General features: G+C 41.7%; 1 protein-coding gene across 1 annotated transcript in view; it reads left to right on the top strand.

The window, feature by feature from the left end:
* frmpd3 (FERM and PDZ domain containing 3) overlaps positions 1-22,247 on the top strand; it is a 191,949-nt gene that overhangs the window by 3,638 nt on the left and 166,064 nt on the right. Inside the window, exon 3 of the mRNA XM_078212052.1 lies at positions 16,041-16,143. Coding sequence (XP_078068178.1) covers positions 16,041-16,143 — 103 coding nt within the window. The remainder of the gene's footprint in view (positions 1-16,040; positions 16,144-22,247) is intronic.

The raw sequence follows: 22,247 nt of genomic DNA, 5'->3' as shown, positions 1-22,247 counted from the left end.
GAATTTGTGCACTTGGTTTGGTGTGGGAAGGCGAAATAGTAAATACTGTACAACACTACCAAAACCATGGAATATTGCAAAAATGTAATCTAATCTTGAAGTTCAGATGAAGTTGGTCTTGATTGCTCCCCAATAAATATGGTTCCTTGAAATCACTCCTGAATGTATTCTACTCCCTCACACGATGTAAAAAAAATCAAATGAAAGAATCAGTTTAACTCTCGTAATCCTGTTGTTACAACCAGCTTCATATTACATTTTTCAAAGCGACAGAAGTGTTTTCAGCAAAAAGAAAGATACAAATGTTGCTCATCAGTAGCTCTGTTAGTAAATGCATTCCCTGCGATGTTAATGAATTATTCAGACCTAAATGGTCATAGTCTCAGTTCCCTGCCTGTGGGGAGTTAGCTGTGCTCAGCTGTGGCAGCAGTTACAATGCGATCTTTAATTTCAGTCTTCTTGTGTTCGGAAGGAGAAAGCTAAGGCAGAGTTCCTGCTCTTGAATGTAGGCTAATGATCCTTGGTGGAAATTGCACATATATATATATATATATATATAGCTGTTGGTTAGCACTGCTGCCTCACAGCGCCAGGGACCTGGGTTTGATTCTCAGCTTGGGTCGCTGTCTGTGTGGAGTCTGCACGTTCTCCCCGTGTCTGTGTGGGTTTCCTCCCACAGTCTGAAAGATGTGCTGGTTAGGTGCATTGGCCATGTTAAATTCTCCCTCAGTACCCGAACGGGCACTGGAGTGTGGCGACTGGGGGATTTTCAAAGTAACTTCATGCAGTGTTGTTAATGTAAGCCTACTTGTGACACTAATAAATAAACTTAAAACTTAAACTAGCACAGATGCAATGCTTTCCGTGGTCAAATAGTGAGGACTTGAATTTCATCTTGCCACCAAAATGGAAATTGATACCCCTTCAGGGGGTGCACATTGCATCGGCAGCCAGTTCTGGCACAGCAGATGCAGCATGTTGAGAAGAGGACCCATGCGGTTATCCCTGGGTACACCAGACACAGCTGAAACTTTGCTATCCTAATGTCACACAACCTGTTGATTTGATGCCCCTTGCCCAAATTTGGACCACACAGGCCCATTGTAGAAATTCGTTAAATTATCAAAGAACAGACATTCAGCTGTAAAAAATCCAACTATAATGATGCACTTTCAGAGATTTAATTGATGAACAACAGAGGATTTATTTACAAAGAACAAAGAACAGGAACAGGCCCTCAGCCCACCAAGGCCGACACATGATACTTTTCCAAACCAAAGACCGTTTGCTTCTACGCAGTCCGCATCCCTCTATTCTCTGCCTATTCACGTATCTGTCAAGATACCTCTTAAATGTTGCTATTGTGTGAGTTGTGTCAGCATCTCTGGCAGCGCATTCCAGGCATTTACCACCCTCTGTGTAAAAAAACTTGCCACTCACATCTCCTTTAAATTTTCCCCCTTTCATCTTAAACCTATGTTCCCTAGTAATTGACATTTCTACCCGAGGAAAAAGACTCAAATTATCCATTCTATCCATGCTTCCCACAATCTTGTAAACTCAGGTCACCCCTCATTCAAGTAAAAATAAACTAAGTTTGTCCAATCTCTCCTCATAGCTACTACCCTCCAAACCAGGCACTTTACAAGGAACTTCAAGAGCTGCAGCTAGTTCTAAATTGCCTCTGCCTAAGAGAACTCTTCCCTCAGGGGTGAATCCCCACTCTGAGTCCCGATTGGTCACCCAGGTCAGGTGATCCTTATTCTGTGGTGTCTGCCTTAAAGGGACAACAGTAGCATAAACTAGAGGAAGAAGCACCAAAATTGCAGCTAAGGTATCTTTTAAGAAATTCTGCCACTGCCAAGTGTCTGGAAGGATTCTGGAGTGTTTTTGGAGGTGCTGTGGTGAGTTCTTAGATTTGGCAGAGAGTGTTGCTGCCTCCTCACAGGGAGGGCAGATGATGAGATGACCTGTCCACACAGGAGCAGCAATAGGTATCATACAGCAGCATGACAGAGAGATGGAGCAGAGGCTGCGGAGAGGGAAAATTCTGTATGGTGCCCTCTGCCATGTTGGATCTGAACTCCATACTCGCTGACAGGAGGCTGCCAGGCAGACCAACAAATGCATGCAGCATCTTGGTGTGTATTCCCATTCAGCAGTCCCCTGTAGGGTCGAGACCCTCATCTGAGCACCTTGGAGAAGTACTGGTCTGTGACCATACCCTTCGATAGACTTGGGCATGCATGCCCAATAACTCAGCATATGCTGATCTTAACTCTGAACTATGAGGATGACGATCTGGTCTGGCCTGTGCTGATCCTAACTCTAAACTAACCTGCAGGGCACATACAGTGCTAGTACCTGATCTGTGGCTGAAAGTGTCAGATGAAGAGAAATGCATCTTCATTAAAGGTATGCTGCTCTCCCTCCTGGGTAGTTGTGGCTAGGCAGCTGGGAGTTCATGGTGTCTGAAAACAGAATATGAGAAGGAGAAGGTTGGCACGAGGAGATGGGTGGGAACCAAGAGGTCCATGGTCTTGCCCGCAACTGCTTGCTCATCATGTCAGATAGAAGGATAAAGGTGAGCTGGGAGTTGAGAAGGAATAAGGTCAGACCAGATCGTCATCCTCAATGTTCTTAGTGATATCGGATGATACAGGCTTTGTTACAGCCAGCCCCAATTTTTGGAGAACCATCTCTGTCGGAGTCAGGACATCCAGACATCCTGTTTCCCCAGTGGATCTGCTCCTTCTATTGTGTGCATCTTGCCCTCCGAAGGATAGGGCAGAATGTCAGTGATCCTGTTGCACTGTTTTTGGATTTTGAGCCTCCAAAAGCTGAATAGCTGAAGGTATGTGGCGGCAGCAAGGGGTGGGTATGAAGAAGACAGTATTGGCAGGCGTGTGAGGATGAAGTATTTGGATGTCAGGCAAAAATCCTGAATGCCAGAGGCTGCCGTTGGGTATGTGTGATACGGGTGTCATGCGTTAAGCAGAGTGAGAGGCTGGTGGAGTGATGGATGGGTGGATTTGAAGATGCATTCATTGATCAGGGCTTCCTGCAAAAGGACTAGGCAATGCTGCTGAGTCCGTGGGTCCAGATGCTGGGAATTGACCTCCCTGACCTGGGTGTCCTCTGACCCCCTGTGGAACTATGGCATTTCTCCTCCTCTCCATCTTCACCACTAATGCTTCCGGCACTGTATCTGTGAATCTGGAGCTCCCTCTTTGCCCCTATGTTCCATCTTCCTTGTCCAGAATTGCAACTATAGTATTCATCAGTAATCTCCTCACATTTGGTGCAGAGCTTTGTTTTAAGAGAGACAGATTGCCTTTAAGAAGAACCGGCTGGTTGCACCATGTGATCCAAAGGAAGCCAGCAGCAGTGTAGCCACCAGGCCCTATGCTACAATCATACAGATGAGGTGGCAGCAGTGAATTTGTGTGCTGCTCACTTCCAAGACTGGTGCAGACAGATCAGGAGTCACAAATCTTGCATACGATTATTGGTGCTATCTTACTTATTTTTAGCCCAGATGGATTATATCCATATGGAGACTGACCACTTTCTCAAATTCCCAAAGACTGGTGAGAACTGTACCTCAACAAGAATCAGCATCTTTTACAGGGGGCATGAAAGAGAATTGGAAGATGAGAGCTGCTAAATTGAATAACTGCAGATTATAATCAGATAAAAGAGTTGCCAAAAGATTAGAAGGCTGATATTTTACTGTAATCTGTTGATGCATTGCAGGTAGGTAGCAAATTGTGGCTTTTATTGTATTAAAGACAAGCAGTGTTTTACACGCAAGCAATGTGATCTGGCAGTTTGGACAATGTTTCCAGACCTCTTGGCAGTTATATACGCATAGCCATCATTTATTCTCTGAAACAAGCTGCAACATATTTCTTCATAGTGCCGTTATTAAATTTTGAATTATATATGAGAAAATTTAATATATCTTTACTTCAGTCCAAAATTGCTGTGCCATTTTTCAAAGGATTAAAGTCACTTGGATAGATTGTCAACTTGCCATTCAAGTATAAAACTAACCTTGCCAATGAGCACCCACTATAGAAAGCAAAATATTCAGATTCCCTGTTGGAAATACATATTGAAAATCTTTTTGGTAGAAATATAGATAATGTAGTTTCTAAAATGCTGATCTGTAAAGTTAGTTTCACACTCATGCAGCAAGTTGAAAATCTACTCCAGTGTTTCTGAGCAAAAGTGATTTGTTAGACTTGAATAATAAATGTGCAGCTTGTTTGCTTAATAACTAGCTTGTTTGGTCACAAAGTAGAATACACTGCAATAGTGCGATGTTTCATTTCAGGATCTGTGGGAGAAAAGTGGCTTTTACCTAGCTTTCCCACTTAGTATTCTCACCAATAAATAACTGCAAGTTATCTAGAATGATGGATAACACTGGGGAGTCCCTGTCCCTACACTGTCCACGGGATCCATGAATCACCTGTCAGCACATGGGAATAAGGTTTAAGAGCAAGAATAGGTCATTTGGCCCTTTGAACCTGCTCAACTATTCAATAAGATCATGGTTGATCTGATTGTTGTCTTACCTCCACGTCCCTGTCTGCCCTCCATAAGCATTGACGCACAAGAAATAGGAGCAGGAGTAGATTATATGGCCCATTGAGCCCGCTCTGCCATTCAATATGAATTCAATTTCCTGCCCACTCCCATATCCCTTAATTCCCTAAGTACCAAATATCTGTTTATCCCAGCCTAAAATATATTCAACCACAGAGCACCATAACCTCCAAAGAGAATTCCAAAGATTCACAACCATTTGAGTGAAATAATTGCTCCTATCTCAGTTCTAAATGATCAACCCCTTATCCTGAGACAAGGCCCCCATGTTTTAGTTTCCCAAAGTAGCAGAAACAATCTCTCAACATCTACCTATCAAGCTCCTTCAGAATTTTGTAGTTTCCAATTAGATCACCTCTCATTTTTCTAAACTACAGAGAATGATGAGCCCAATTTACTTATCATAGGAACACCTATTCATCCCAGGGAATAATTTAGTGAACCTTCGCTCTCCTACCTCCTTTCCTTTCTTAAATGTGGAGACCAAAACTGCATATAATATTCGAGATGTGGTCTCACCAAACCCTGTATAATTATAGAAGACTTATTGTGCTCCAATCCCCTTGCAATAAAGGGCAATATAACAGTTGCCTTTCTAATTGCTTGCTGAACCTGCAAGCTAGCTTTCTGCATTCATTTTACGAGCACATCCTTAAACATCAACACTCTTTGAACATCAACACACATTTCACATCTTTTAAAAAGTACAATAATTTTCTGCGCTTTACCAAAGTGAATAACTTCACACTTCCCTACATTATACTCTACTTGCCATCTTTCTGGCCACTGTCTATATCTCTTTGCAACCTCAGTGTGTCCTCCCCACAGCTTCCCTTCCCACTTGGCATCATCAGCAATGTTTAATACATTAATCCCTGTCTCTTCACCTAAGTCATTAATATAGATTGTAAATAGCTGAGGTCCCAGCACAGATTCTTGTGGCACCTCACTGCCTGCCAACTTCAAAAAATCCTCTCTGTTTCTATCCATTAACCAATCTTCTAACCATGCTAAAATATTACTCCCAATCCCATAAGCCTTATCTTGCCACTTGACCTTTTGTATAACACCTCATCAAATGTCTTTATTTTTGCAGTTATACTACATCTACTGGTTTCCCTTTATCAACCCTGAGGAAAAAAAACACCTCATCTCCATCTTTAAAACAAGACCTATTTTCAAACTGTTTCCCCTAGTTCTAGACAAGAGAAAACATCCTCCCAGTGTCCACCCCATCAATTCTCTCAAGATCTTATGTCTCAATAAGGTCATCTCTCATATTCTAAACTCCAATGGGTATAGTGCCAACCTGTTTCTTCACAAGATAAGCCCTTCATCCCATGAATGAGTTGAGTGAACCTTCTCTGATTTGCTTCTAACACAATGATATGCCTTTTCAAATAAGGAGACCAAAACAGTACAGAGTACTCCAGATGAAGTCACACCAAGGCCTGAACCTCTATACTTTTATATTTCCTTCTTCCTATAAACCCCACCATTCCATTTGCATTCCTAATCACTTGCTGTACCTGCATACTAACTGTTGGCTCTGCTCGATTGTATCATGATTTTCTAAATGTCTTGCTACTACTTCCTTAATAATGGATTCCCAACATATTTCCAATGACAGATATTAGGCTGCTAACTGGCCTGTAATTTATGTATCCTTCTTTTCCTGAATAGAGGTATTACGTTTGTGGTTTTCAGATCTGCTGGCACCTTTTCAGAATCTAGGGAATTTTGGAAGATGGTTAATGAATGTTTTTTGGACTGGAGGAAGGATGGCAGTGGAGTTAGGAGGATGTCATGTCCTACCTATGTTAGGGGTGCTCTGATGAAGGGTTATCCAGACTCAAAACATTAGCTCTATTTTATGTCCACAGATGTTGTCAGACTTGCTAAGACTTTCCAAAGACTATTTTAGTTGTGTGAGAAAAATATGTGGTTTGCACACGTAAATTCAAAAGAACAACAACAGGTTTATTGTAGGAGCTGTTTCCTGTGTCAAGTAGAAAATGAAACAAAGGCATGAACCTGTGAAACACTCCAATAACATCATCACCAAATCATGTGACCGGCACTTCAAGCAATCATGCAACGACTAGATATATAACATTCCTCCCCGTTTACTTCTGTGATCATGACAACAAATTACTACAATGTTATACATAAGATCAATAATTCTGTAGGCATAGTACTGCATTAATCATTATACAGTCAATAACAAAGCCGATCAGGAGGATATCTATTCCTCTTTGATTGTATACGATGTTCTGGAATTTAGCTATCCTTGATGCTAGAAGTATGATTTGAAACTTCAGTAGACACTTCTCTTGGAACTAACTCTGCATCATTCTCACGTGATATAGTAGCATAGACACAATCATCAGGTAACTCAGATTCAACTAAGTCTTCCGTAGTAGTATTCACAACACAAGAGACTAAAGAAGTCGTTACTTCTGGAGAGAATTCAGAGAAATCATTTCAAGATGACAAGAATTGGTCACAATGGCGTCGCCAAACTAGTTAAACTTCGGCTTAAACCATGTAAGAAATTAGACCCGTTTTTGCTAAAGCTATGGCTGGTAACAACTTCTTACTTGTGACAAAACTATGCTCTAACACTAAATCTCCTTTTTGAAATGAATGTTGTTTTGCCCTCACTTGAACAACTTGAGATTGTTGTTGAAGCTCTACTATCTCTGAAGTTTCTGGAGATAATAACAAATCAAGCATAGTTCTCATTTCTCTTTAAGAGTAGTAATGTAGATGAGCATGAGTAATGTTTCTATAAGATGCCATAAAGCTATTCACACAACATGATAATGAACCTTGCTCTTTTGGAGCTTTTAAAGAATGTTCCAAGGATTGTACGAATGTTTCAGCTAATCCGTTGGTTGATGGATGATAAGATGTGGATTTTGAATGCTGAATATCATTTACTTTGAGATAATCCTCAAACTCTCGTGAAGTAAACTGTGAACCATTATCACTAACAATCTGTTCCGGTTTAAGAAATCTTACAAAAGCTTTGTCAAGTCTTTCAATGGTCTGTTCAGTTGTAGATGTCACGGTAACAACTTCTGGCCGCATAGCGTGTGCGCATCAATTATGATTAAGAACAATCTGAGCATCCAGACCCAGCCATCAAAAATAACATGTGCAAATTCCTTCATCCAGACTATATCAGGATATGTTACATGTAGTTGTTCAAGAACTCTTCCTCACATACTGGGAGGCATGATCACCTAGATCCCTCACGATAGACACCCACCTTGGACATCAACTCAAGCTTTCTTGACACATGTTTGGAATCAGGATGTGTGTGATGCATTCCAGCTATCATTCCTTTCAGGACAACATCTATCACCTTCCCTATCACGGGATCATTTCTGGTGTGTGTTTGAACTTGAGGAGCTGTCACAGGTAAAATGATCTGCCAGCGCAAATAGAAGAATATTAACAAAACTAGTTGGTGGCATTTGCTCAGCAGGTAAACAGAGGAAGAAAAAAATTCAAACAAGCAATAAACATTCAAATGAGGAAAAAAACATTTAAATGTGATCACACCAGCTCATACCACCAGTTGATGGGCGGAATAAGCCAGTAAGATCACATGAGCAGGAAAAAAATCCAATTCATGCCTGGTTTCTCGTTTCTCGACCCTATCGAGCCCAGGTTTCCAGCGAGATCAGCCTCACTCCCAGGAAGGGTGTGAGGCTCATTATACTATTTAAATCTATTTAAATTGTGATTTAAATATTATTAGTGAGCCCGGGATGCAATTGTCCAGAATCACTTGCCTTAGTGGCCTTGCTGGTGAAGGGCTGCACCAGCGAGGATCATGTATGGCCCCCATCAATGAGGACTTGATGTGATGGCCTCACTGGTAGGACCAGAGCCCATTGAGGCCCCCCAGGTAGTCGGGGGCAGGGGAGACAGTGCCAACCTGGTGGTGCCAGCCTGGCACCCTGGCACTGCCTAATGGGCAATGCCAAGGGGCACAGCCTGAGGGGGCAGGACTTTAGGGGGATTGGTGCCATGATGGGGTGAGGCGTAAGGGTAGGGGGGTGCAGGAGGGAGGCTACATATTCTGCAACTGGCGATTGCCCAGGGCAGCGATTGACTGGGCCAGGCTGGGTGGGTGGCAATCGACCAGGCGAGGCAGGGGGGTGGTGGGTTGCAATCGGCTGAATGAGGGAGGTGGGGGGAGGGGGGATAGTGTGTGATCAGCTGGGAGTGGGTGGGGGAGGCGATATCCAGGAAAGTGAGAGGCCAATCGGCCTGGCAGGCCAGCGATCACAGGGGGTGGGAAGGAGGCAGGTGATATCCGGGGGTATGGGGGGAGATGACTGATGGATTTCTCTGCTCTGTGCAACAGAACAGAGAGATGTTGGTAGTTGCGATTGTGCCCTCTACTGTGAGAAGCTGAATTTCCAGTGCAATTTGACCCCTCCCTGCCCCCCTGTCTCTACTGGCGGGAAACAGAGTGCAATAAGCGGCATAAGATTTAATTTGTGGTCTCGCCAAAAAATCTGAAACTCTCCCGTTTTCATGTTTGTTCGGCACCTTTTTGGTAAGATCGCCCCCTGAATTTAAAAGGTCTTTAACTGCAGAAAAGCAAAATTAATACTTTTACTAAAAATACATTTGTGAAGATTAACTCAATGTAACTTGAAGCTTAGCGATCCGAGTGAATCTGTTATGAATTCCATTTTCTTTGAGCACTTTTAAAAAATTAAATTTAAAAATGACTTACAATTGACTTTAGATGAATCATAGTGCGAGCCCAAGTGTAACCTAAAAACAGAATTCCCATTCAGTCCCAATGTGCCAAACCATTCTTCATCCAATGGACCAAACTATTTCCCATTCATTCCCATTGTTTAGTATTCCAATTTTCTGCGTGTTTTCCAGTTTGAATGCAATAAACAAAAAGGCAGATTCTGTGATTGAGGGCTCCCACTGAGGAAGTGTGTTTACAGGGAGCGCTCCAAGCATTCAATTCCTAACCTGTATCCCATGGCACATCACTCCTCACTGGGAGCCCTCAAATGTCATCTCATTGACTTGCATTTTTAAAAGATCCATTGGCTCAAAATGTTTCCTATTCTCTCCCTTTGTTAAAGTTGGCAACAGGATAATGTTTAAAGTAAGTTAAATAATGTTTGTTACTTAAGGTTTCAACCTTGGCTCAGTGGTAGCGCATTTGCCTCTGAGTCAGATGATTGAGAGTTTAAGCTGTACACTCTAGACTTGATTGAGCACATGATCTAGGTTGACAGTTCAGTGTTGAATTATTGGAAGTGTTGACTTTCAAAATAAACTTTAAGCCAGGCACTATTTGCCCTCTTAGATAGATGTACAGGATCTCATGGCACCATTCAAAGAAGAACTACAAAGTGCTCCAGACGTCCTGGCAAATATTTATCCCTCAGCCAACATTATTGAAACTGATTAGTTGGTCCTTATGTCATTGCTGATTGTGGTATTTAGCTGTGCACATATTGGTGGCCATATTTCTCTTCATTCCACCATTGACTACACATCAGAATAAAAGTCCTGAGATTGTGATCGGTGCTGTTGTCTTCATCCTTGATATTTAATAGTACTCTTTACGCAAGGACATCATCTTCCACAATTCTAATCATTTCAGAATTTACAAGTTCAAAATCACTTCCTGCTATACACTTTCCATCATTCTAACTTCCTGATCAAGTGAATCACATCCCAAACACAAAATTAATTCCTATTAAGGAAGAAGGTGCTCCAGTTTCCTCCCAAACTCCAAAGATGTGCAGGTTAGGTTGACTGGCAATGCTAAATTGCCCCTTAGTGTTAGGAGGATTAGCATGGTAAATATGTGGGGTTGTGGGGATAGGGCCTGCATGGGATTGTTGTCAGTGCAAGCTCGGTGGGCTGAATGACCTCGTTCTGACTGTAGGGATTCAATAATTATTCATGTGATGTCATCTCCCAAATCTATGACAATCATTTCTGTAAGTCTAAAGTGATCCTTTCCATTCAGGTTTTCAAAGCACAAAACAGCTATAATTAAAGTCACAACTGGGGTCCTCTGATTGTAGTGGACAATCATTACTCACCCTCCTTCACCCTCTAAAGCCTTTCAGACAGCCAACCACACCTGGATAGTAATTGCCCTTGGCATCAAGGCATCACATGGCTGAGCACAGCGTCAATTAGCCCTGTTAATCTGAAATCAACTGGAATAAAAAGTACATGGTACATTGTGGCAGATTTATTTCTCTTAAAGAGTCTCTATCAGCATGTAAAATTATATCATTAAGAATTCAAGAAGAGTTAGGGTTCACGAGGTTTACAGATTGAGACTACAACTTTGTATTGGTTACTATATAATACTTTATTATAAGCTTAAATCTTCAGATTACATGATATTTTGAATACCAGAAAGTGTAAATGCAAGATAAGCAAATTCACCAAATTCAAGCAATTGACAAAAAACATGACAAACTAGTTGATAATAAAATTAGCTAAGATATGCAAACACATAGCAAACTAGTTTTAAATTCACAACCAAAGTATAAAGCTGTTAGTTTTTGCTGTTTTATCTCAGCTATGAGGAAACCTATCTTAAACCAAATTATGCTCCTGAGGTTTCTGACTGACTTGCTTACTTAAGTTTGCAATATAAAGAAAATCTGTTACACCTGAATAGCATGATTATTGTCTGTTTTAATGTTAGACCTCTTTCTTTTGAACAAATCTTTTGAATCAAAACAATGGCCGGAGGAATTCTCCGGCCCCGCCGGTGGTGCACCCCCACTCACGGGTTTCCTGCTGGTGAAGGGTGAGCTCAGTGGGAATTCCCATTGGCAGCAACGGGACTGGAAAATCCTGCCGCTGGCAAACAATGCGCCACCTCCCGCCGGTGGGAAACACGCAACTGGGAGGCCGAAAAATCTCACCCAACATGTTTTTTAAAATGCAGGTGCAAGTGTTATCAATTTAACCATGGTTCCCTAGCTGCAAAGGCCTGTTCTTTGGGTGGCATGGTGGCACAGTGGTTAGCACTGCTACCTCACAGCACCAAGGACCCGGGTTCGATTCCCAGCTTGGGTCACTGTGTGGAATTTGTATGTTCTCCCCATGTCTGCATGTTGCTCCGGTTTCCTCCCACAGTCCAAAAGCTGTGCTGGTTAGGTGTATTGGCTATGCTAAATTCTCCCTCAGTGTACCCGAACAGGCGCACGAGCTTTCGGAGCGCTGCTCCTTCATCAGGTGATAGCTAAGTTCCGCATGCATGAGGACGGCCTGAATCAGGATCTTGGGTTCATGTCACACAACATGTAACCCCCATCATACTGTCTGGGTTTGCAAAATCCCACTAACTGTCCTGGCTTGAGATAATTCACACTTCTTTAACCTGTGATTACTGTGATGACTTCAGCCAGGCTAATGAGGTTGGCTTGTTAGAGTATGACATACCTGATGAATCCTGGTTGATGTTTTAAGTTTCCTTTCGGCTTTGTTTTTGGTTCGGGCTGTTCCCCCCTTCCTTTTGGGGAGCTGCCCCTTTTACTTTGTCCCTAAGTTAATTTGAGTTCGTTTACTTGATTGGTGTCGAAAGAAATACCTGATGAGTCCTGGTGGGAGATGATGGCATAATGGTAGTGTCACTGGACAAGTAACCCAGAGGGCTGACCAATGCTTTGGGTGCATGGGTTCATATCCTCCCATAATACCTGGTGAAATTTAAATCCAATTGTTAAAGTTTGTAATTAAAAGCAAGCATCAATGTTATTGACCATGAAGCTATCATCAATTGTCATTAAAAAATGAATCTAGTTCACTCATACAATTCAGGGAAGAAAATTTGCAATCTTTCCCTGGTCTGGCCTACATACGACTTCAGATCCACAATAATGTGTTTAATTTGAGTTCGTTTATTTGGGTGGTGTGAAAAGACATACCTGATGAGTCCTAATTGATGGTTAAATCAGGGAGTCTCATGCTCCCTATTTAAAGCAGATGTATCAGTCTCCCAGCTGCATTCGGCAGGGAGCGACTGGCGAGCTGGCTGTGTACAGATGTATGGTGTAAATAAAATAACTCGGTGACGGGACTTTCAACTCTGTGGAGTTATTACATTATCCCTCTCCCCATTTGCACTGTCTGTACCTGTAAAGACTTACTTGTAAAGACTCACATTCCAACCATTCTTCAAATTCCAATCTGTAATTATCGCGCAATTGTGTCTTTGCCTATATATACGTGTTTGTAAACCTACCTCTCCACTCACCTGATGAAGCAGCAGCGCTCTGAAAGCTTGTGATTCCAAATAAACCTGTTGAACTTTAACCTGGTGTTGTGAGACTTCTTAATGTGCCCACCCCAGTCCAATGCCGGCATCTCCACATCAATTCAATCCAAAACAAGGGTCTAAAATCTAAACAAAGGAAACTACAAAGGTATGAAGGGCAAATTCGCTGTGATAGATTGGGAAACTACATTAAAAGATATGATGGTAGATAGGCATTAGTTAGCATTTAAATATTTAATAAGCATTTATAGCAAATTTATGTTCTTTTGCGGCACAAAAACCCGGCAAGAGAAGTTAAAGATTCCATTAGATCAAAAGAAGGGGCTTACAAAATTGCCAAATAAGTATGGGAGCATTTTTGAATTCAGGAAAGGAGGACTAAGAAACTGAGAAAGGAAGATAAATAGAATATGGTGGAAGTAAATTGTATCGAGAAACATAAAAAAGGACCGTAAAACTTGTATACGTACATAAAAAAGATCAGCAAAGGCAAATGGGGGCCCAGTACAATCAAAGACAGGAGAATGTATAAGGTGCGGATGAGGAAATGGCAAAGAAACTAAACAAATATTATATGTCCATCTTCATGGAATACTAGAGAACTAAAGAACCATTGAGAATGGGGAACTGAAAGAAGGTAGTATTAGTAAAACAATAGTACTGGAGAAATTAACAAAACTGAAAGTTGATAAATCCGCTAGTCTTCAATCTAGACTGTTGAAAGAGGGAGATTTTTAAATTGATTCTCTTGTGGGATATGGATGTTGTTGACAAGGCCAAATCAGAGTCAACCACATTATTGTGGATCTGAAGTCGTATGTAGGCCAGACCAGGGAAAGATTGCAAATTTTATTCCCTGAATTGTATGAGTAAACTAGATTGATTTTTTAATGACAATTGATGATAGCTTCATGGTCAATAACATTGATGCTTGCTTTTAATTACAAACTTCATCAATTGGATTTAAATTTCACCAGCTACTATGGGAGGATATCAACCCATGCACCCAAAGCATTGGTCAGCCCTCTGGGTTACTTGTCCAATGACACTACCATTATGCCATCATCTCCCACCTGTGAGGATGGAAGAGAGAAAATAGGGAACTATAGATCTGTTAGTTTGGCATCATAGTAAAGAAATCTACTATAAAATATGTCCTACCTTGACACTTTAAATAATGGTAGAATTTGGCAGAGTCAACATTGGATTTATGAAAAGAAAATCATGACAAATCATTTGACAAAATGTGTTGGAGATTTTTGAGGATGTAACTGGCAGAATATATAAGGGGACTCATTAGATGTGATGTATTTGGATTTTCAGAAGGCTTTCAATAATGTTCCACTCAGATTAGCAAAGAAAGTTAAACCACATGGAATTGGGGGTAATATACTGGCATGGATTGTGACTTGGTTAATCGTCAAAAAATAGAGAGTTGGAATAAGCAGGTCATTCTGAGGTTGGCACACTATGACTAATGAGGTACTGCAAGGATTAGTACTTGGGCCCCAGCTATTCACAATCTATTTCAATTTGTTTGTGGGGAACCAAATGTAATATTCCCAAGTTTGCTGATAACACAAAACTAGGTGGAAATATTGATTGTGAGGAGGAGGCAAAGAGACGTCAAGGGGGTTTAGACATACTAAGTAAGTGGGCATGATCATGGTAGTTGGAATATAATGTGGAAAATATGAAGTTATCCACTTTGGTAGGAGAAATAAAATTGTAGAGTATTTCTTAAATGGTGAGAGATTGGGAAGTGTTGGTGTCCAAGTGTTGATGGCCTAGGTGTCCTTGTTCATAGGTCACTGAAGCTAAAATGCAGGTGCAGAAAGAAATTGAGAAATCAAATTGTATGTTAGCCTTTATTGCAAGAGGTTTTGAGTACAGGGTAAATATGTCTTGACTCAATTGTATAAAGACTTGGTGAGACAGATTTGGTCTCCTTACCTTAGGAAAGATATGCTTGCCATAAGAGGGATACAAGGAATGTCTGCCAAATTGAAATTTGTGATGGTAGGATTGTCCTATGAGGAGACATTGAGGAGGCTGGTCCTTTATTTAGAAAAATGAGAGGTAATTTCATTTAGGCAAAAAAAATATTCCAGGGTTTGACAGGTGAGATGCAGGAAGAATGCTCCCTCTGACTGGGGATCCGGAACCTTCTCAGAAGTGTAGCATCTTTTCCACCATTGACATTAAGCCACCAGGACATCTGGATTAGTTCTATCCTCTTCTCGAAGAAACTGTTCTCCAGTCCTTTGCAACCATTCCTTCCTCAACTGAGCTATGTCTTGTAATTTCTTTGAATATCTATTGATGCAATATATCTGTACCTGGGGTTTCATGATCTATAATCAGCCAGTTTGTCCAGGAGCTCCTCTCTTATTATCTTAACAGTTATAATCTCCATTTTGACTTTCAATGCCTTTCATTTGTTCTCGTTCCGAGGATTGGCGTGTTAAGAACAATCTTCTTCATTGATTTCTATTCTCTGTTGCCCTCACAGCCTATTCTATAGAGACTTTGCCTCAATTTTTACTGACAAAGAGGAAATTATGACAGCAGTCGTGCAGAAGTTCTTGAGTACTACGATTATAACTTCCTCTTTGTTAGTGAAAATTGAGGCAAAGTATTGATTTAGTATCCCTGTTATTTTACCAGCATCTCCTGTAAGTTTAGTCTGTTTATTCCTTAGTGGCCCTATTCACATGTTAATGCTCCTTTTGTTACTGATGTGCCTTTCGAATACTTTACAGTTTCTTTTTATATTCTTTGATAACTATAATTTCATGTTTGCTCTTTGCCTTCCTAATTATCTTCAATGGAAATGAGAATTGGGGAGATGAAAAATGCACTACGATTCGCCTTCACCCATTTGACAGCATTGCATAAAGTCAGAACGACCCTAGTTAAGTGTTATGCTAATATTGCACAATGTAATTTCAAAACCTACATCATTTACTTATAATATTTCACAGTGAGAGTCCTTGCTGGGTTAAGCGATTAAAACAGGAACCTATAGATATCTTTGGCTAGAAAGCACCTTTGCTTATTTAATTATTTCATCGGGGATCAACCCAATTTCTGTTTGGAGTAAATGTCTGTATTTCTCTGTTAGGCGGTCCATCGGAGGGCAGACTCATACCAGGCGATCAGATTCTAGCCATAAATGACGAGGGCGTCACCAGTGCCCCGAGGGAAAGAGTCATAGACCTTGTAAGGTAATCATTTGTTTGTTCAGCCAATTAACAACAATAAGTTATACAAATATAAATGATTATTTACCTGCCATAACCGGGTCTCTGGGAATAGGCACTGAGATATCTAATCTTTCAAAAAGTTACATAAAATATTGTAAGACATTAATGATTTTAAACTAGACTGTTAAACATTTGAGATCTTCAGTAGCAGCTAGAAAAGAAATCTTCCACAAAGTAGCAATCAGTGACAGATTGCCACATGGCTCCTACTTTTCTGCGGCCCGAAACTGTTCTGCATTTCTGACTGAAGGCCGGCTTCTTCAGCAATGCGGAGCATACCTTCAATCGAAGAGTTTCATCCTTGGGCTAGGAAGTAGGGGGAAGACAAGCCACACCACCATGTAATGGCACTAGCTGCCACAAAGTAAATTTAAATGTCCAGTCTGAATGAATGAATGGATGAGTGAGCCAGATGGTAGGGTGGGTAAGTGAGGAAGTGGATGAACTGAGGAAGTGGGTAGAGTGGCAGATGGGTAAGATAGTCGGTGGTAGGGTGTCAGGTGAAGAGGGTAGTAGATTGGTGGGAGGGTCGGGTGAGAGGGGGACAGTTGGGTAGGGTGGTAGGTGGGAGGATGGTAACGTGATTAGGATGACAGGTGGGAAGGTCTTAAGTGGGTAGAGTGGCAGGTGATTAGAGTAGCAGGTCGGTGAGGTGGGTGGGTTGGGAGCTAGTCAGATTGGATCAAAAGAGTAAGCTGGTAATGGGAGGATAGTCAAGTGGGGCCAGGTTGAAGGAGGAATCAGGGGCGTAGGTAGAGGTTTGACAGGAGAGTTGGGGTCATCAGTTGTATAGTTACCCAAAAGTTTCTGTCTAACATTACCTTGATAATTTTCCAGGTAAGTATGTCAGAACTGGCTGAATTACCCCATTCTAAATCAGAGTTGGGGACTTTTCAAGAGGGCCCCAGGGAACAGAGGACTTGCCTATCTGAAGTCCAAACTTTCTGGGAAATTCCCATGGAGATCAGCATATTAGAGTTCCGTGGGAACCCCCAATGTGCAATTTGGATTCTACGTCTAGTTTCTGATAATCCAGAGACCGAAAGATCTGGGCTGATGTTTTCAGTAATACCATGAAACAAATTGATGTTTTTTCCACTGGGTGTTAAAGCTGGCAATAATGGAATTGAAAGAAACAGCAAAGCTGGTAATGTGTACTAGCAGAGTTTAATAGCAATATTAAAGCTATCTTGAATCTGCTGGCAATTTTCAAATCCTGAGTATAACTGCTAACGATAATTTAAATATTTGCATATTAAACCCTTGTTTATTGCACCACACAAAAGGTTTACATTTTTCTGCTTGTTGAAATGGTAATAACTAGGCAGCAATTAGGTCTCACTCAGTTTAAGTTAATTTACCTCTGGGCCTGTAACAGTCGTAGGTATCAGTAGTGGGATGATTTTGAAAAAATGTCAGGGCTACTTCAGTGTGATGCCAGCTTGAGGTAGAGTTTGTGGTCTGTGGGGTTAGCATGATACAAAGTCTGCACTGCTCCACTGCGTGTGGAGATGCCGGCGTTGGACTGGGGTAAACACAGTAAGAAGTTTAACAACACCAGGTTAAAGTCCAACAGTTCTCTGTTGGACTTTAACCTGGTGTTGTTAAACTTCTTACTGTGTCTGCTCCACTGCCCCAGGGAGCATGGCAGAAGCTACTACCTCACAGAGAAGCAGTGTGTGGTGAGGCTCAAATGCACAAGGATTGATTCACAAGGTGTGCCAGATGGTGCACCAAGATATTTGTGAGGACACTCAGCCATTAGCACTATACCTGTGTTACAATGAAAGCCACTGTTTCCTTCAGTTTTCCTGCTGTCGTCATCTATCAAGTATTGTGCAAGGTATCTGCTATCCACTCACTGAGGCATTTAGAATGTAATTGACAGAAAATTTCCCCATGCATAAAGGCCTGCCAATTTCAGCAATGACCAGCAATCTTTTTTAAAATTGCTGTCTCTTTCTTGACAGCTGTTATCTCACTTACCGGAGATCCGATAAAATAAGGAAAGGAAGACTTGTATTTTTCTAGTGTTTTCACAACCTCAGGATATTCCAAAGCACCTTATAGCCAATGAACTATTGTAATGTAGGAAATGCAGCAACTGATTGGATACAGAGAGTTGCCACAATCAATAATATGGTAAAAATCAAGTAATCTGTTTTTGTGATGGTGATTGAATATTGGCCAGAAGATTAGGATAAATAATTGTAATCCCCCTTAGCCCAGCCCCACACCCCAAAAAATTTTAGCCCCCCTTTGCCCAGCTTGCAAATCCCATCCTTCTTGCCTCGTCCCCAAAATGCTCACCCCTTCTCTCGCTCAGGTAGCTTAACCCCCCCACATCCCAAAAATGCCTGACTTATCTGTCTCCGGCATCCACAACACTTCTTCCTAGAGTATTCTTGCAGGACCTGCAGTGTCCACTACTCTTATCTGGTGCTGCTTGGACTACAAGAGATGCCAGCCAATCAGATTGACCAGCGGCTCTCGAGGGTGGGACTTCCTTCCACTGAGGAACAGAATTCCAGCTCTCAACTTGTTAAGGTGGGGCCACCACAGTGTATTACCGCTGCACAGCAGCTTTTTCTGATCAACTCTTCCTCCTGGGGATTTTTCAACTAAACAAAAAGCTTGGTCAGCCATTTCCTGGTTCATTGGTCAAGGACATCAGATTCGACCTGCCTTATTTGAATATAAACAAAAGCTTGGCTGTTATCCGTTCTCTGGTACATTCTGGCACAGTGGCATAATGGTTAGCACTGCTGCCTCACAGTGCCAGAAACATGGGTTCAATTCCCGGCTTGGGTTACTGTCTGTGTGGAGTTTGCACGTTCTCCCCGTGAGTGCGTGGGTTTCCTCTGGGTGCTCCGGTTTCCTCCCGCAGTCCAAAGGTGTGCAGGTTTGGTGGACTGGCCATGCCAAATTGCCCCTTAGTGTCAGGGGAACTAGCAGGGTAAATGCATGGGGTTATGGGGATAGAACTTGGGTGGGATTGAGGTCGGTGCAGACTCGAAGGGCTGAACAGCCTCCTTCTGCACTGTAGGGATTCTATGATTCTCCATGCCAATGCTTCTACCAATCAGAACCCACTTGCCAACCAATCAGCACTTATTTCTCATGCAGTATAAATTGTTGCTCCCTTTACAATAGGTATTCTTACTGTCTGTCCTGATGAGGGTGAGACAAAAAGCTTCTACAACATGTCTCTTTTTTCAGCAATAATACTTTATATTCAACCATCCTAAGCAAACATATGTACATCATTTTTTTAGAGTTAAGCTTTTCAGTTTTCTCCAAGTACAAAAATAGTCTTGAGATAAAAAGGTCTCAGATGTCTGCATTAGGATCTACAAACTTGAGATTGTGTGTTGACGTGATGAGGCACATTACCATATCACAGTCATTCATCGGAAAACAAAATGTATCTGCAGAATCCGTGCCTTTGAAATATCCTGGTCTGCTCGCTATCAGGCACCTGACATTCCATTCTGTGTTGTCAACTATAGATACCAAGTAACTCCTTGACCTGCTTTGGAGCTGATAGAGATGATGCATGACTATGGTTGTGATTTGGCTGTTTGATGTATTTCCAATCTCCAACTTCAAATCATGATTCTATGCACTTGTTTGCTTGTGTTTGCTTTACCTAGTTATTTTATGATTTATTTGCTTTTGATCTGGAATTTACATTGGGGTGTGGTAATGATTTAAGAATCGTCAATGGCATGCAAAAGCTATGATCTACCATAAGTTCAAATGAGCGCAGTTTTTAAAGTTATTTTGGTTTATTTATTAGTATCACAAGTAGGCTTACATTAACACTGCAATGAAGTTACTGTGAAAATCCCCTAGTCACCACACTCTGATACCTGTTCTGGTGCACTGAGGGAGAATTTAGCATGGCCAATGCACCTAACCAGCTCATCTTTCGGATTGTGGGAGGAAACCGGAGTACCCTGAGGAAACCCGCACAGATACAACAAGGAGAACGTGCAGACTCCGCACAGACACTGGCCCAAGCCGGGAATCGAACCCAGGCCCCTAGTACTGTGAGGCAGCAGTGCTAACCACTGTGCCAACTTGCCATCGTGTATACCAGAGAGTTTGCTGAGTGATGGAGTTCATGGAGGAGGGAAAGGAGGTGATTCTTTCCATTTGCTTTTTCTTCCTTATCCGCCCTGTAGGAATTGGTTCTTGCTCTATGACAGGAAATGAAGCTAGAGGTTTGGTAAGTGTCTGCTGAGTAGTTGAGGTGTATTCCAGTCCTAAAGTTTAAAATAGCACAGGAACTGGTGGTAAGATGAATAAGTTATGTAAAAAAGAATAAACATTTGAATAATGTGATTAAATGATTTATTAAAATAAATTAAGGATGACAGGACAGTTGATGTTTTGATTTGAGCTGATTTGATTTATTATTGTCACATGTATTAATATACAGTGAAAAGTATTGTTTCTTGCGCACTATGCAGACAAAGCATACCATTCATAGAGAAGGAAACGAGAGAGTGCAGAATGTAGTGTTACAGTCATAGCGAGGGTGTAAAGAAAGATCAACTCAATGCAAGATAAGTTCATTCAAAAGTCTGACAGCAGCAGGGAAGAAGTTGTTCTTGAGTCGGTTGTTACGTGACCTCAGACTTTTGTATCATTTTCCCGAAGGAAGAAAATGGAAGTGAGAATGTCCGGGGTGCGTGGGGTCCTGAATTATACTGGCTGCTTTGCCGAGGCAGCGGGAAGTGTAGACAGAGTCAATGGATGGGAGGCTGGTTTGCGTGATGGATTGGGCTACATTCATGACCTTTTGTAGTTCCTTGCGGTCTTGGGCACAGCAAGAGCCATACCAAGCTGTGATACAACTAGAAAGAATGCTTTCAATGGTGTATCTGTAAATGTTGGTGAGAGTCGTAGCTGACATGCCAAATTTCCTTAGTCTTCTGAGAAAGTAGAGGCGTTGGTGGGCTTTCTTAACTATAGTGATGGCATGGGAGGATCAGGACAGGTTGTTGGTGATGTGCCATGGCTGCAGCATGTGGGAGCTCCTGAATGCCAGTTTGATCCAGGGTAAACAATTCTGCCGTGTTTGTGGCTCGAGATGTTTTGACTCAGAGTCTTAACCTGGAGTCTGAGCTGCAGACACTGGGGCTCATCAGGGAGGGGGAAAGTTACCTGGATGCTTTGTACCAAGAGTCAGTCACACGCCTGACGATAGGAACTTCTGATTTGTTCAGTGGTAAGGGATAGGTGATTGTGAAGCAGGTTAGGAGATCCATAAGGCAGGAGTGCAGGAGCCTCAGTCTTTGCAATTTTCTGATTTAAGGTTCTTGTTTGGATGAGAGGGAGAGCTGCAGAATGGAAGAGCTAACTGACCATGCTACCATGGTACAGGAAGCCATTCAAGTGGGGAGAGCAAAAAGGAATGGACTGGCAGTAGAGGGTAGTATAATGAGGAAGATTGGCACTGTTCTCTGCAATCGCATTCCAACCATTATTCATGAAAATTGAGTCTGTGTCTTTATAAGCTCTGTTTGTGAACAGAATTCCCACTCACCTGAAGAAGGGGCTTAGAGCTCCGAAAGCTTGTGTGGCTTTTGCTACCAAATAAATCTGTTGGACTTTAACCTGGTGTTGTTAAACTTCTTACTCTGCAATAAAGAGCAGGAGTCCAGCCGTCTGTGTTATCTGCTGGGTGCTAGGGTTCAGGATATTTGCCTGGATATTTTAGAGGGGGAGAATCCAGTCATCATGGTCCACATAGATGCCAATAACTTAGGTAGAACTAGGAAGGAGAATCTGCATGGAGAGTGTAAGGAGTAAGGCACTAAATTAAAAAGCAGAACATTAAAGGTTATAATCTCTGGATTATTACCTGAGCCACATGCAAATTGACATTGGTCAATAAAATTAGAGAGGTGAATACATGGATGAATGCTAGAGAAGTGAAGAGGGTCTTAAGCTAAATAAATAGTGAACTAGATTTCATGGTTTCATGGTCATCTTTAGATTTTAATTCAGATGTTATATTGAATTTAAATTCTACTATCGGTCATGATGGGATTCAG

This window comes from Mustelus asterias, chromosome 4, assembly GCF_964213995.1.
Source record: "Mustelus asterias chromosome 4, sMusAst1.hap1.1, whole genome shotgun sequence".
NCBI lineage: Eukaryota > Metazoa > Chordata > Chondrichthyes > Carcharhiniformes > Triakidae > Mustelus > Mustelus asterias.
This window is presented reverse-complemented; position numbering and strand designations above follow the sequence as displayed.